Below are 11,932 nucleotides of genomic sequence, written 5' to 3' on the forward strand. Positions count from 1 at the left end.
AACTACATGGCATTCTGGAAAAGGTAGAATCATAGTGGCTGTAGGCTATGGAAACTGGTGTGGATATAGGTGCCAGGAAGAGTGAAGCAGAGGGGAATTTTAGGGTAATTAAGCCATTCTGCATGATACTCAAATGATAGGTACATAACAATATGTGTTTATTAAAATTCATACAACATGTAACATCAAAGGTGAACCCTAACTAAAACTGTAAACCAATCTAGCAAACTGGCTCATCAATTCTTTTATTTATTTATTTATTTATTTATTTATTTATCTATCTATCTATCTATCTATCTATCTATCTATCCTAAAGACAGGGCCTTAATGTACCCCAGGTTGGCTTGAGCTCTTATGTAACTAAAGATAAACCTGACCTCCTTACCTCAGGCCTCTACTGCCCAAGCCCTTCGATTATAGACAGAAGCATACCATTATGACTGGCTTTGGTTCATTAATTTTTAAAAATCTATCACACTAAACTGGGTATAGTGGTTCATGCATTCAACTCCAGAACTCAGGAGGCTAAGGCAGGAAGACTAAATCACTTTAGTGAAAGGTCAGCCTGGGTTACATGATCCTATGTCAACATATAATAACAGACAAATGTTATATTGTTATGTTATATATGAAGGTATGGCAAAGAAGAGGAAATATGAAGAACTGTAGTTTACCCAATTTTTCTGAAAACCTAAAACTGTTCTAAAACATAAAAGGTTAGGCAGGTATGGTAGTTCATGCCTGTAATCCCAGCATTTCAGAGGTAGAGGCAGGAGAAGGACCACAATTCTAACACAGGGAGTCTAGGCCAGCCTGGGCTACATGAGAGAAGAAGAAAAAAGGAGATGAAGGATCTATTGAGTAAAGAAAAGGCAAGAGAGATGTGAGCATTACAGAAGAATGTATCTAAAATGTATCTAACCATACACATTCAGAAAGAAAGGAGGCCCCTCCCCATGACAAAAAAACAAGTGAAAACCAGACATAACTAAGACTGGGCTACAGAGTCAGAAAGAGCCTTTGTGTGCCACACCAGACAACTACTCCATCTCTCCAACCAAGGTTATTTGAAGGAGAGGTTCTCTAAAACTCAAGATACATTCACCAGCCCCCCACCACCAAAAAAAAAAAATGTTTGTGAAATTCAAAGACTCGGCCCCTAAAATCCTCCCATGGAAAGCATCTTCCATTACTGTTTTAATCCATCAAAGATTTTAGTTCACCTTCAGAAAAGGAACTCTGTTTCTAAATTATCCAAATTTAGATATGGCACAGACTATTTTAACAACTGATTCTAATATCCTAAAATTAGGTAATTTGCCAAACAAAAGCTTACCTTTCCTGAAACAGATTCTCCATCATAGAAGAGATAGTGTTTTTCTACTTTGCCATCTTCAGTTTTCATTTCTGCCATTTTCCTAGTTTCCCCATCATTAAGGGCAACATCGATCTCACAAATAGGACCAAAAAAGCCTCCAAGAAAACTCTGAAACAAAATTAAAATGCTCATTATTATCATGTTTAGCCAGTGACTACATTTTGAAATTCAAACTTAATTAAAATACTTTAATCTATGAGTTAAAAAGTATTAAACTCTACATGAAAACCAAAATGAAGGGCTTGCCTCATACACACATGCATCCAATCCACAGCACTGCCAACAAATCAAAGCAACAGCCTGAACTGAGCACCGTGCACACACACTGTTAACATTGTAGTTGGCACAATTTGGAGAATAGATTTCTTGTTATAATTTTTACCACCAAAATGAAAAAAAGAACTTGAACATGCTGTAGGTTCTGTCATTTCCTCAGGTTACCTACATAATCATCAAATACTAACTTATCAAAAATGTAGGAAGTCAATTTCTTACATCCAAGGCTGCATCTTTTAGTTGACCTTTCAGAGGCTCTCCATCAGAGAAAAAATTGCATAATCTAAATTACCCTCCAAGCTCCAGAGTCATCACAGTGAACTAATTACCATGAATCTCTGCTCTATCAGGTCTGGACAGAATGTTACAACATGTAAGATTTTGGAGTAAACTTGGCAGTAACTAACATTAGAGGCTACAAATATTTCCAAAGAAAATATATAAGCACTGTAACTTCAGATAACTGCTTCCCAATGACAATGCATTCTAGCTAGCAATACAGCAACTTATAACAAGCAGACATTGATGCTAACATCTAGATACAGCCATGGACTGTGTGATCACTGACACCAATGTTCTAATATTTAAAATGTAAGAGTGACAGCCTCACATCACACTAGCCTGTTTCCTCTCTCACATGTGCTTTGATGGGGTTCTTCTGTGTTGCTTGATGGCAGGTAGGCCCACTGGCACACCCCTCACACCAGTACCTTCATCCCCCCTTTCTACTGTTCTGCACACAAAAAACAAAACCAAAAAGAAAAGAAAACAAAAAAACACTGAAGTGGCCTTTTAGAAACATTCATCTGATCATGATGTTAAGTAAAATAATCTCAAAAAGACAAATACTGCAAAATTCTCATATACAGAATCTATAAATTACATGTACACACAGGCATGTCACGAAAGTTGAGAGGAAATATTTGGAGAAGAGAAGGAGACTAGTAAGGAAAGGAGGGGAATGATGACAAAGGAGAGTCAAGGGGGATACAAATATAAGCAAAGTATAATGATACCTAAGTATGGAAATGTCATAATGGGAACTGGGGGGGAAGACCTGAGTTCAGATACCCAGTACCCTTATGAGAAAAAAAAGCTATGAGTGTGCCTGCTTGTATCCATATCCTTAGACTTATGTGTGCATACACACACACACACACTACACACACCCCTCAGAAATAAAATGTCATAATAAAATTCTAATAAAATAAAAACCAATCTGATCATACCACTTCTTTTAAATATTACAACAAACTAGAGAGCTTATAAACCAGAACTACTTCAGAGAGTAGTCTGGGATCAGAGAAAAGGCTCACTGAGTGTATGTGCCTGCAACCAAGTCTTATATCTCAGTCTAATCCCTAAAAGCCATATGACAGGAGAAAAGCAACACCTTTTGAATTCCACACATGCATTGTGGCATGTACATACACAAGCATGCACATACAATAAATGATGGCATATGTTTCTTTCATTTAAAAAATGTATTTTGGAGCCAGGCATTGGTGACACATGCCTTTAATCCCAGCACTAGGGAGGCAGAGGCAGGCGGATCTCTTGTGAGTTCAAGGCCAGTCTGGTCTACAGAGTGAGTTCCAGGAAGCTACACAGAGAAACCCTGTCTCGAAAACAAAACAAAACAAAACAAAACAAAAATGTATTTTGGCAGCTGACCATGGTGGTGAATGCCTACAATCTCAGCACTGAGGAAGCTGAGGCAGGAGGCTTACCACAAGTTCAAGGCAGCCTAGGCTATGTAGTGAGTTCCAGGAAAGCCTAGGCTACAGAATAAAACTTGTCTAAAAACAGAAGCAAACAACAACAAAGAACCTACAAAGCTCAGAGAAACTGAGGTGCTAATATCTGTATTACACATAAGTAATATATATTGGGTTGTTTTGTTGTGTTTTGTTTTTGAGTCAGAGTCTCACCATGTAGCCCAGGATGACCTCAAAAATCAAGGGACCCACCTATCTCTGCCCCTTTAATGCTAGTATTAAAGGGATTTGCCATGTGCCCAACCCAGGTGCTAATAATATTTTATTTGAGCTCTTGATGTTCACCTTGTGGCATTCATCAGTTTGTACAATTCTTTTCTTTTTCATTTATTTTATTGTGTATGAGAGTGTTTAGGCACTGAAGTCTGTGCACCATGTGTAGGCATGCCAGGTGCCTACAAAGCCAACAAGAAGGCATCAGATCCCCTGGGAATACAGTTTACATACACAGTTGTGAGCCATCATGTGGGTGCTGGGAATTGAACCTGGGTTCTCTGGAAGTGTAGCCAGTGCTCTTAACTGCTGAGCCATTGCTCCAGCCCCAATCAATATGTAAAACATGTAAGATAAGGTGACTTGAAATATGTTATTTTGAACACACATACAATATATTCTCTGATGTAGTTTAGGCAGACCTACTGGCTCTCCAGATACAAGAGCCTCAAATGATGGAAGTAATTTCTGCAGAAGAAATTCATCAGATTTACCCCTCTCCCCCTTGTCTTAGAGCCAGGCAAAGTACAATAACCTGACTCACTCACCCTTTGGTGACTGACTCATCTCTGTACGGGCTTTACCTGATACCCTAATGCAAACTGGATTCTACAAGCTTTGGTTTCCTGACTGAGGAGGTAAATGACTCCTGTTCTGAGCTGTGCATTTACTCTGCCAGGCCAGACATTTCTCCTTTGCTTACTACTGAAAATAAAACCTAAAAGCAGTTTATAGTATTTTAAACAAGGTCCTCAAATACCTGTGGAGTGTTATTTTTCAATACACACACCATTCTAAGAATAGGAAATAAGTGAGTATGAACTAGAAAAAGGACTGAAATCTGTAACTGTTGGTGAAACAAGCCCTTCCTTAGAAAGTCAGGATTAGTGAGGTAGCAAAGTCTAAGTCTGGAACTCACTAAGCATCTGCCCTGTCTAAGGACAGATAATGACAGTAAACAATCTAAGGAGCATCCTAAGATTATGTAGGTCACAGATGATACAAAGACCAAATTGTTTTCATCATTCTCATATTAACAAGAGAGCCCCCCTCTCCCCTCTCCTCTTCTGCAACCCCCCCCGGTTTTTCGAGATAGGTTTTCTCTGTGTGGTCCTAACTGATCTGGAATTCATTCTGTAGACCAGACTGGGCTCCAACTCAGAGATCAACTTTTTCTGACTCCTGAGTGCTGGGATTAAAGACTTTCGGCACCACCGCCTTCTTTATATCCTCATTTTTGTTGTTGTTGTTTTTTGTTTGTGTTTGTTCTATGGATGTTTGGCCTGTATTTTTGTCTGTTCACCACTGTGTGTGCCTCATCCCTGTAGAGGTCGAGAGAGGGCATCAAATCCTCTGAACAGGAGTCACAAGTAGCTGTGAGCCACGGTGTGAGCTGTGAGCACTGGGAATCAAATCCAGGTCCTCTGTAAAAGAGCATCCTGTGCCTTAACCGCTGAGCCATCTCTCCAGCCCCAACAAAAGGAACAATTTCAAGTAAATAACTACAAACTAGTATTTCTGACATGCTCCAAAGACCAGTGCACAGTAAACAAACAAATAAAATAATGTTTAAAAATTAACTTTCTGTTTTAAATTTTGAGTTTGTTGTTTCTGATTTTGCTAAAAAAGATAAAACCATCGCAGAAAGAAAATTGCTGTATGTGTCTTTGAAGCATGTCAAAAATACTGATGCCCTCTCTTGACCTCTACAGGGATGAGGGACACATATGACATCATGTATGTGCAGATCAAAACTGACTGGTTACCTGATATTTAGCAAATATCCACTATGTGCAACTCACTGAGGGCAGCAAAGGGTATTGGCAGCTACTGGCAGGAAGAAAACTGACAAGAGTGGGGAAAGATGCAAGGAGTTGCCCATTTTAAACAGAGAAACCAGGTCAGATAGGCTAAACACAGAACTGGGTGGTGAAAACAACACGGCGGGACTGCCCTTCCCATAGTGTCAACATTAGCTCACATACAAAAGGCAGGCAAAGAAAGTAAAATTAATTTCCTCCCTAATTGTATACTCCCCAAAGCTATTTAAAGGAAAATTACGACTAGAAAACTATGAAAGCTGTTTTACATATGAAATATGGCAACTTTTCCCCCACATTTACATTCTATATAACATGCAGAATGGTCTTTCCGATTTGAAATCTGACATTTAAAGATACAAATTAAATACTATTTTAACAAAATTAAATTGCCACTAAAACCACCAAAACACACAAGTAGACACAGTTTTAGACTACTTTGCAATATAAGTCAGGAGAGATGGCTCAGAGGTTAAGAGCAGTGGTTGTTTTCCACAGGACCCAGGTTCAGATTGCCACCATCCACATGGCAGCTCACAACTGTCTATAACTACAATTGCAGCATACCTGAGGTCTTCTTAAAGCCCTCTCAGGCAGCCAACAAGCATGTGGTGACAAGACATACATTCAGGAAAACACAGAAAATAATAAATTAATGTTTAACAAAAACAATTTTCAGAATAAACAAGAGGTCTTATTAAGCCATTATTTTTAAAACTTAGAAATTACCAGAGATAAAAATAAATACAAAACCATATTACACTATTTTTATCAGAAAATATTTTATATCTAGGACTTAAAAGTGAATCTCTGTGAGTTTGAGACCAGCCTGGTCTCAAACAAGAACTAGTTCCAGGACAGGCTCCAAAGTCACAGAGAAACTGTGTCTTGAAAACCAAAAACCAAAAAACAAAAAAAAAAAAAGAGTACAAACCTATAATCTCAGGTGAGCAATTCACTAAGAGGCTAGCCTGATCTACACAAAAGGTAACAAGGCCAGCCAAGGCTACAGAAAAAATTAGATATATTTGTAAACTGTGTTGTGTGTGTGTGGTTAGAGGACAACTCTTGGGGTACCTTTTCTCTTCCACATATACGGAACACAGGTTATCAGGCTTGATGGCAAGAACTTTCCCAACTGAGCATTTTCACTGGCTCTTATTTTTCAATAGACTAGAAAACAATTATAACTGGGAAGATTCAGTCTTTTTGTTGGGTTTTTTGGTTTGGTTTGGTTTTGGTTTTTGGTTTTCAGAACAGAGTTACTCTGTGTAGCCCTAGCTGTTCTGGAATTCTCTCTGTAACCAGGCTGGTCTCCAATTCAGGTCTGCCTGCCTCTGCCTCCTGAAGGCTGAGATCAAATGGGTACATGACTGCCTCCTGGCTCAGAACATCCTTTTAAAAGCTTTGTACAGCATATGCAGAGGAGAAAAGATAAATAGCACATTAACGAGTTAACTGCTATTACTTTAAAATCCTCCAAAAAATTATAGATACCTTCTATTGAACATATTTACACAGGCCAAAAAAAAAAAAAAAATCTGGATAAAGAGCATGTTTTCACCCAGACTTGCTTTGGGATGCTTTACTTCAAGATACACACTGGAGATGTGGAGGACCACATAACTATTATCCAAGTGCAGCCCAAACTAACCAGAAACCTATAGAGCAACTCTTACCTCTATTTCCCACACAAGCATGTACCTCCATGCCTGACTCTCAGTTATTTTTGTCTTATTTTTACTTATTTGTTTGAAAGGGCAGCTCAAGTATGTCACAGCATACATTTGGATGTCAGAGGACACTTTCCAAAGTTGGTTTTCTCCTTCTGCCAAGTGGGTTCTGGGGACTGAACTTAGATCATGGGGCTTATGCTAACTTGCACCAACTTTTAAAATGTTTAAAAATATTTTTTTTGTTTTACATATATGAGTGCTTTGTACATATGGGCATCATGAGCATGCAGTGCCCTAGGAAGCCAGAAGACGGTGCTAGATCCCCTGAAACTGGAATTACATATAACTGTCAACTGCCATGTAGACATTGGGAATCAAGCTTGGACCCTGTGAGAACATAACTGATCCTCACCTGTGAGCATGTCTCCAGGTTCAGTCACCAGAATAATACACATCTGTCCTTTGGAGGATTTTTATTTTCCTTTGATGATTTTAGTTATTGGCATGGTTTGTTTAGTTGTTGTTTGGTTAGTTTTTTGAAGCCCAACAAGCACAAAGGATTTGAACATAGGGGCTGGAGAAAGAGATCAGTTGTGGGTATCTCTCTCTCTCTCCTCACTCTATAATTCTCTGAGACAAGGTTTCTATGTATAACAGCCCTGGCTGTCCAAGAACTAGTTTTGTAGACCAGACTAGCCTCAACTTAAAGGAGATGAGCCTGCCTCTGCTGGAATTAAAGGCCTGTGCCACCACTGCCCTACTACAATAGTGGATCATTTGGCTAACTGGTACACATATAGACACACTCATTTCTGGACAAATACAGACAATTAATATACTAATTCAAACTCTTAGGTCTTATGGGCTGCAGATGGGCTAATCCCCACCATCTCAGAACTTGAAAGCTTGAGTCAACAGAATTACCACACATTCAAGACCCATTTGGGCTACACACACAGGAAATATCAGGCCAACAAGGTCCACATTGCAAGACCTTGATTAAAAACAAAAATTAAGCTAAAAAAGAAAACACAAACACTAAAAAACAGAAGATGGAAAGAAAAGGAGTTGTGTCTTACTTAAAATCCCACTATTGACAAAATTACACGTGGATACCTAAAAATGTAACAAACTTTCTTGTCTCCCACTTAGGAAAATTCGCCTACTATGGGAAATGTAAAGAAAGAGAACTTGAGGGAAAGGAAAAACAATCAAAATATATATGAAAAAAAATTTTCACTAAAGGGGAAAAAAGGGAAAAGGGACTCAGGGAACCCAAGGCTTCAACAATGTATTCACTGAGCCCACACACAATGAAACAGCAAATTCTCATACATACATGTGTGGCCATTTCAAGGTTTTAAAGCATATTTATAATTTCGCTTGTTTGGCCAATACCTTGAAAATAAAAATAAATTGCTCTTGCACACAACTAGAAGGACTACTTACAAATACAACCAAAAAGTTATAATCAAATTAAAGGGCAATGAAAGAAGGGTTCCCTAACATCCAAATAATGCCTTCTTAGTTATTTCCATTTTAAACTAATTGTCCGAACAAACGGTTAACTGCTTAGTCTGTTGCTGCAAGGGAGCAGGCAGATAGCCTAGTGCTGTTTATCTGTCCCTGGGCTCACTCAAAATACGTGTTTAAGAAAACGCTCCCAGATGAACCTCCCTCTTGCCCCTCCCCCTACCTCTAGCGAAAGCAACACGATTTCTGACTTTTGAATTATTTAATCAAAGCGACGTTTTTAAAATAGACCCGGTTCGGTTATCTTGGCCTAAGCTAAAAGCCTCAAACAGTTTATCGGAACCGGTGAGCTTAGGGAGAGCAGGTGGCACCCTCAGGGTGTACCGGCTAAACAGGAGCCAAAGGAGCTCCGATCCAAAGCAGGCTGCGGGCACACAGTTAAACACTATCGTGCGCAGTGGTGCTCCCCATTAAGTGTGGTTAAGTTAAGTGCTCTGATCTTCCTCCCTCCCTAGCTCCCAAGGCATTGCAACATCCCAAAGCGCTAAGTTGTAGAAACCGCTTAGGGAAGGAAGGGGAAGGAAGTGAAACCAAGTGCTTAAATCGCTGTCTGGAGATAAGTGAGAGTCCCCGATCCCACACCCTTTCTCTTTTCCCCAATCCTAGTCTACAAATGCCAAAAGCCTCCACCGGGGTCATGAAATCCCAGACAGAAAGTCCCCACCCACATCCAGCTTAATGAAGAGAAGCGGACTCTATCGAGCTCGGGACGAGGAAGGTGGGAGCAGGTATGGCCAGAGTCCGGAACTGAGGGTCTGGGCACCGGCTGTCCTCGGCTACCTTGGAAGGCGAGGCCGCGGGGCTCCGGCTGGGCGGGCTGCGGGAGCCCAGCCACGGCCCCCAAAGCCGGTCGAGGAAGGCGGGCAGAGGCTCCGACATGACCAGGACAGTGCGACCGGCCGCAGGTGCTCAGGCCTGGCCGGGACAGGGCAGCGTCAGGCCTCACCGCTCTGCGCTCCTTCCTCGCAGGCTCGGAGCCGCGCTCGCCGTTGGAGTCCCGCCACGCGCACCGAGACCCCGCGGGAGACGGCCGCACAGACCGCCGCGCACTCACCATCGTCGCTGCCGCCGGGTCCCCCACTTCACTAGGCTTTTCCTCAGGAGAACTCCCAGCCTGGACGCCTGCGCCCCGCCGCCCGTCACGTGACCGTGGGCCACCAGCCGCACGTGACCACTCCTTTTCCTCTCCGCCCTCCTCCACTCCGGCCCCGCCCCAGGGAGGCCCGGCCCTGCGGGAAGGCCGTTTAGAGGCGGGGTTTCTTTGCTCCGCCCCTCAGTTGGGAGGCGTGGTCGCTGTGGGTGACGTCGGGTGGGAGGGATCGGAGAGCGATCTTCCAGTCCTTCAACTCAGGAGCGGTCACAAGATGAGCCTCGCGCTGCGGAACTCCTCCCCCGGCACACCCATTTCTTCTTCCCTAGGAAGTCGGAGGGGCTCCGAAGGAAGCAAGCGTTTGTGCGGGACGCGTGTCCTTGCTGGCTTGCTGCGTTTCCGACCTTCGCACCTTATCTCACCTGAAGCGGTTTCCCGCTTCACCCGCTCTTTTGTTGGAGTTTCCGCCTCAAAGGAGACCAATAAGAAGGAAAACTAATCTTAAGAGCACACCTATTGCAGGACAGGGAGAGCTGATGACCCATCCCTACAAGCAGGAGAGGCTGGGCTCAGGAGCAAGTTCACAGAGTGTAAAACACGTGATCACAGCACTATCGTGGCGGCCTACAATATCTAAAGATGAATGAATAATTTTACGAAATCTTCGGAGCTGAACCTTTACTCAAATTCCGGGGGGCGGGGGGGGGGGGGGACAGGCATTCTCCCATCATAACAAAACTTAACTTGGGAAGCAGGAGTGTCAGTCAGGTCTGCAAGTCTAAAATGCTTAAAAGTTGATATGAGACTATGGTCTAATCGTGACAGAGTCCAAATACTGGAAATTAGCTGCTTCTCCACAAATTGTTTTGTGTTTTTTTTTTTTCAGACACGGTCTCGGGCTGGAGAGATGGCTCAGCGGTTGAGAGCACTGACTGCTCTTCCACAGGACCCTGCTTCAATTCCCAGCACCCACTACTACCATGGCAGCTCACTACTATCTGCAAATTCCAGTTCCAGGGGATCTGGCACCCTCAAACAGACATACATGCAGGCAAAACAGCAATGCACATGAAATAAAAATAAAATTATATATGGCTGGGCTAAGAATTTTTCCCCCTTTGGTTTTTTGAGACAGGCTTTCTCTGTATAACAGCTCTGGCTGTCCTGGAACTAGCTCTGTAGACCAGGCTGGTCTTGAACTCAGATCCACTTGCCTCTGCCTCCAAGTGCTGGGATTATTTTTTTTTTTTTTTTTTTTTTATGCATACATGTATCTCTGCAAGCCAGAAGAGGGCACCAGATCTCAATAGATGGTTGTGAGCCACCATGTGGTTGCTGGGAATTGAATTTAGCACCTCTGGAAGAGCAGGCAGTGCTCTTACCTCTGAGCCATCTCTCCAGCCTCCAGAAAATACTTTTAAAAGCAATTTCATATTAAAGAATTGAAGGATTATGATACTTATGTTTTTTGTTTGTTTGTTTCTTTTTTTTTTACAGATTTCCTGTTTTGTGTTTTGTTTGTTTGTTTGTTTGTTTGTTTTTAACAGTGTCTCACTTTGTAGCCCTGCCTGGCCTGGAACTCACTAGAGAGACCAGAATAGCCATGAACTCACCTGCCTCCCTTTAGGAAGTCCTGGGAATAAAGACCTGTGCCACCATGCCTGGCTTCTGTAAAACACTGATAACTCCTGGGATAGGTAATGATTTCAAAGGTTGCAATTGTACTGATGAGACTTAAGCCACTAATTGATCATCTGTTCCACAAAACAGTTCTAAAGAGGGGATGACTTTTCCCAGGTGATCATTTGGAAATGTTTGGGGGTATTTTTACTTGCCATCTAGGAGAATAGAACTACTGAGTATCTCATGGAGAGGGCCTGGGGACATAGCCTAACATTCCACAATAAACAGGGCACCCCCTTTCACAAAGAAAGCCTGTCCAGAGGTTTGGGGTGTAGCTAGTGACAGAGCCTTAGGTTCAATCACCAATTCAACCACACACAGAAATAAAGAGAGAGAGAGAGAGAAACAGACAGACAGAGGAAGAAAATAAGGAAAGAAAGATATCTTTCACAAAATGCCACTAATGACAAGAATGAGAAACCCTGGTTCAGTACACATGATAGAAGACAGAACACCATAAGAAATAAATATATGAATATTTTAGA

The 11,932-nt window shown here is 41.9% G+C and overlaps 1 protein-coding gene across 2 annotated transcripts in view; it reads right to left on the bottom strand.

Moving 5' to 3' along the window:
* Vps26a (VPS26 retromer complex component A) overlaps positions 1-9,883 on the bottom strand; it is a 28,940-nt gene extending 19,057 nt beyond the window's left edge. Inside the window, exons 1-2 of one of the 2 annotated variants that reach the window (XM_051186806.1) lie at positions 9,729-9,883; positions 1,337-1,486 (exon numbers count right to left, since the gene is read on the bottom strand). In XM_051186806.1, the coding sequence (XP_051042763.1) occupies positions 1,337-1,486; positions 9,729-9,731 (153 nt within the window). In that variant the 5' untranslated portion in view covers positions 9,732-9,883. Of the gene's footprint in view, positions 1-1,336; positions 1,487-9,454; positions 9,634-9,728 lie in introns of those variants that run through there. The other variant, XM_051186805.1, reaches the window with a different exon arrangement.
* Positions 9,884-11,932: the final 2,049 nt, after the last annotated feature.

The sequence above is a fragment of the Phodopus roborovskii genome, unplaced genomic scaffold, assembly GCF_943737965.1.
Source record: "Phodopus roborovskii unplaced genomic scaffold, PHOROB, whole genome shotgun sequence".
Classification (NCBI taxonomy): Eukaryota; Metazoa; Chordata; class Mammalia; order Rodentia; family Cricetidae; genus Phodopus; species Phodopus roborovskii.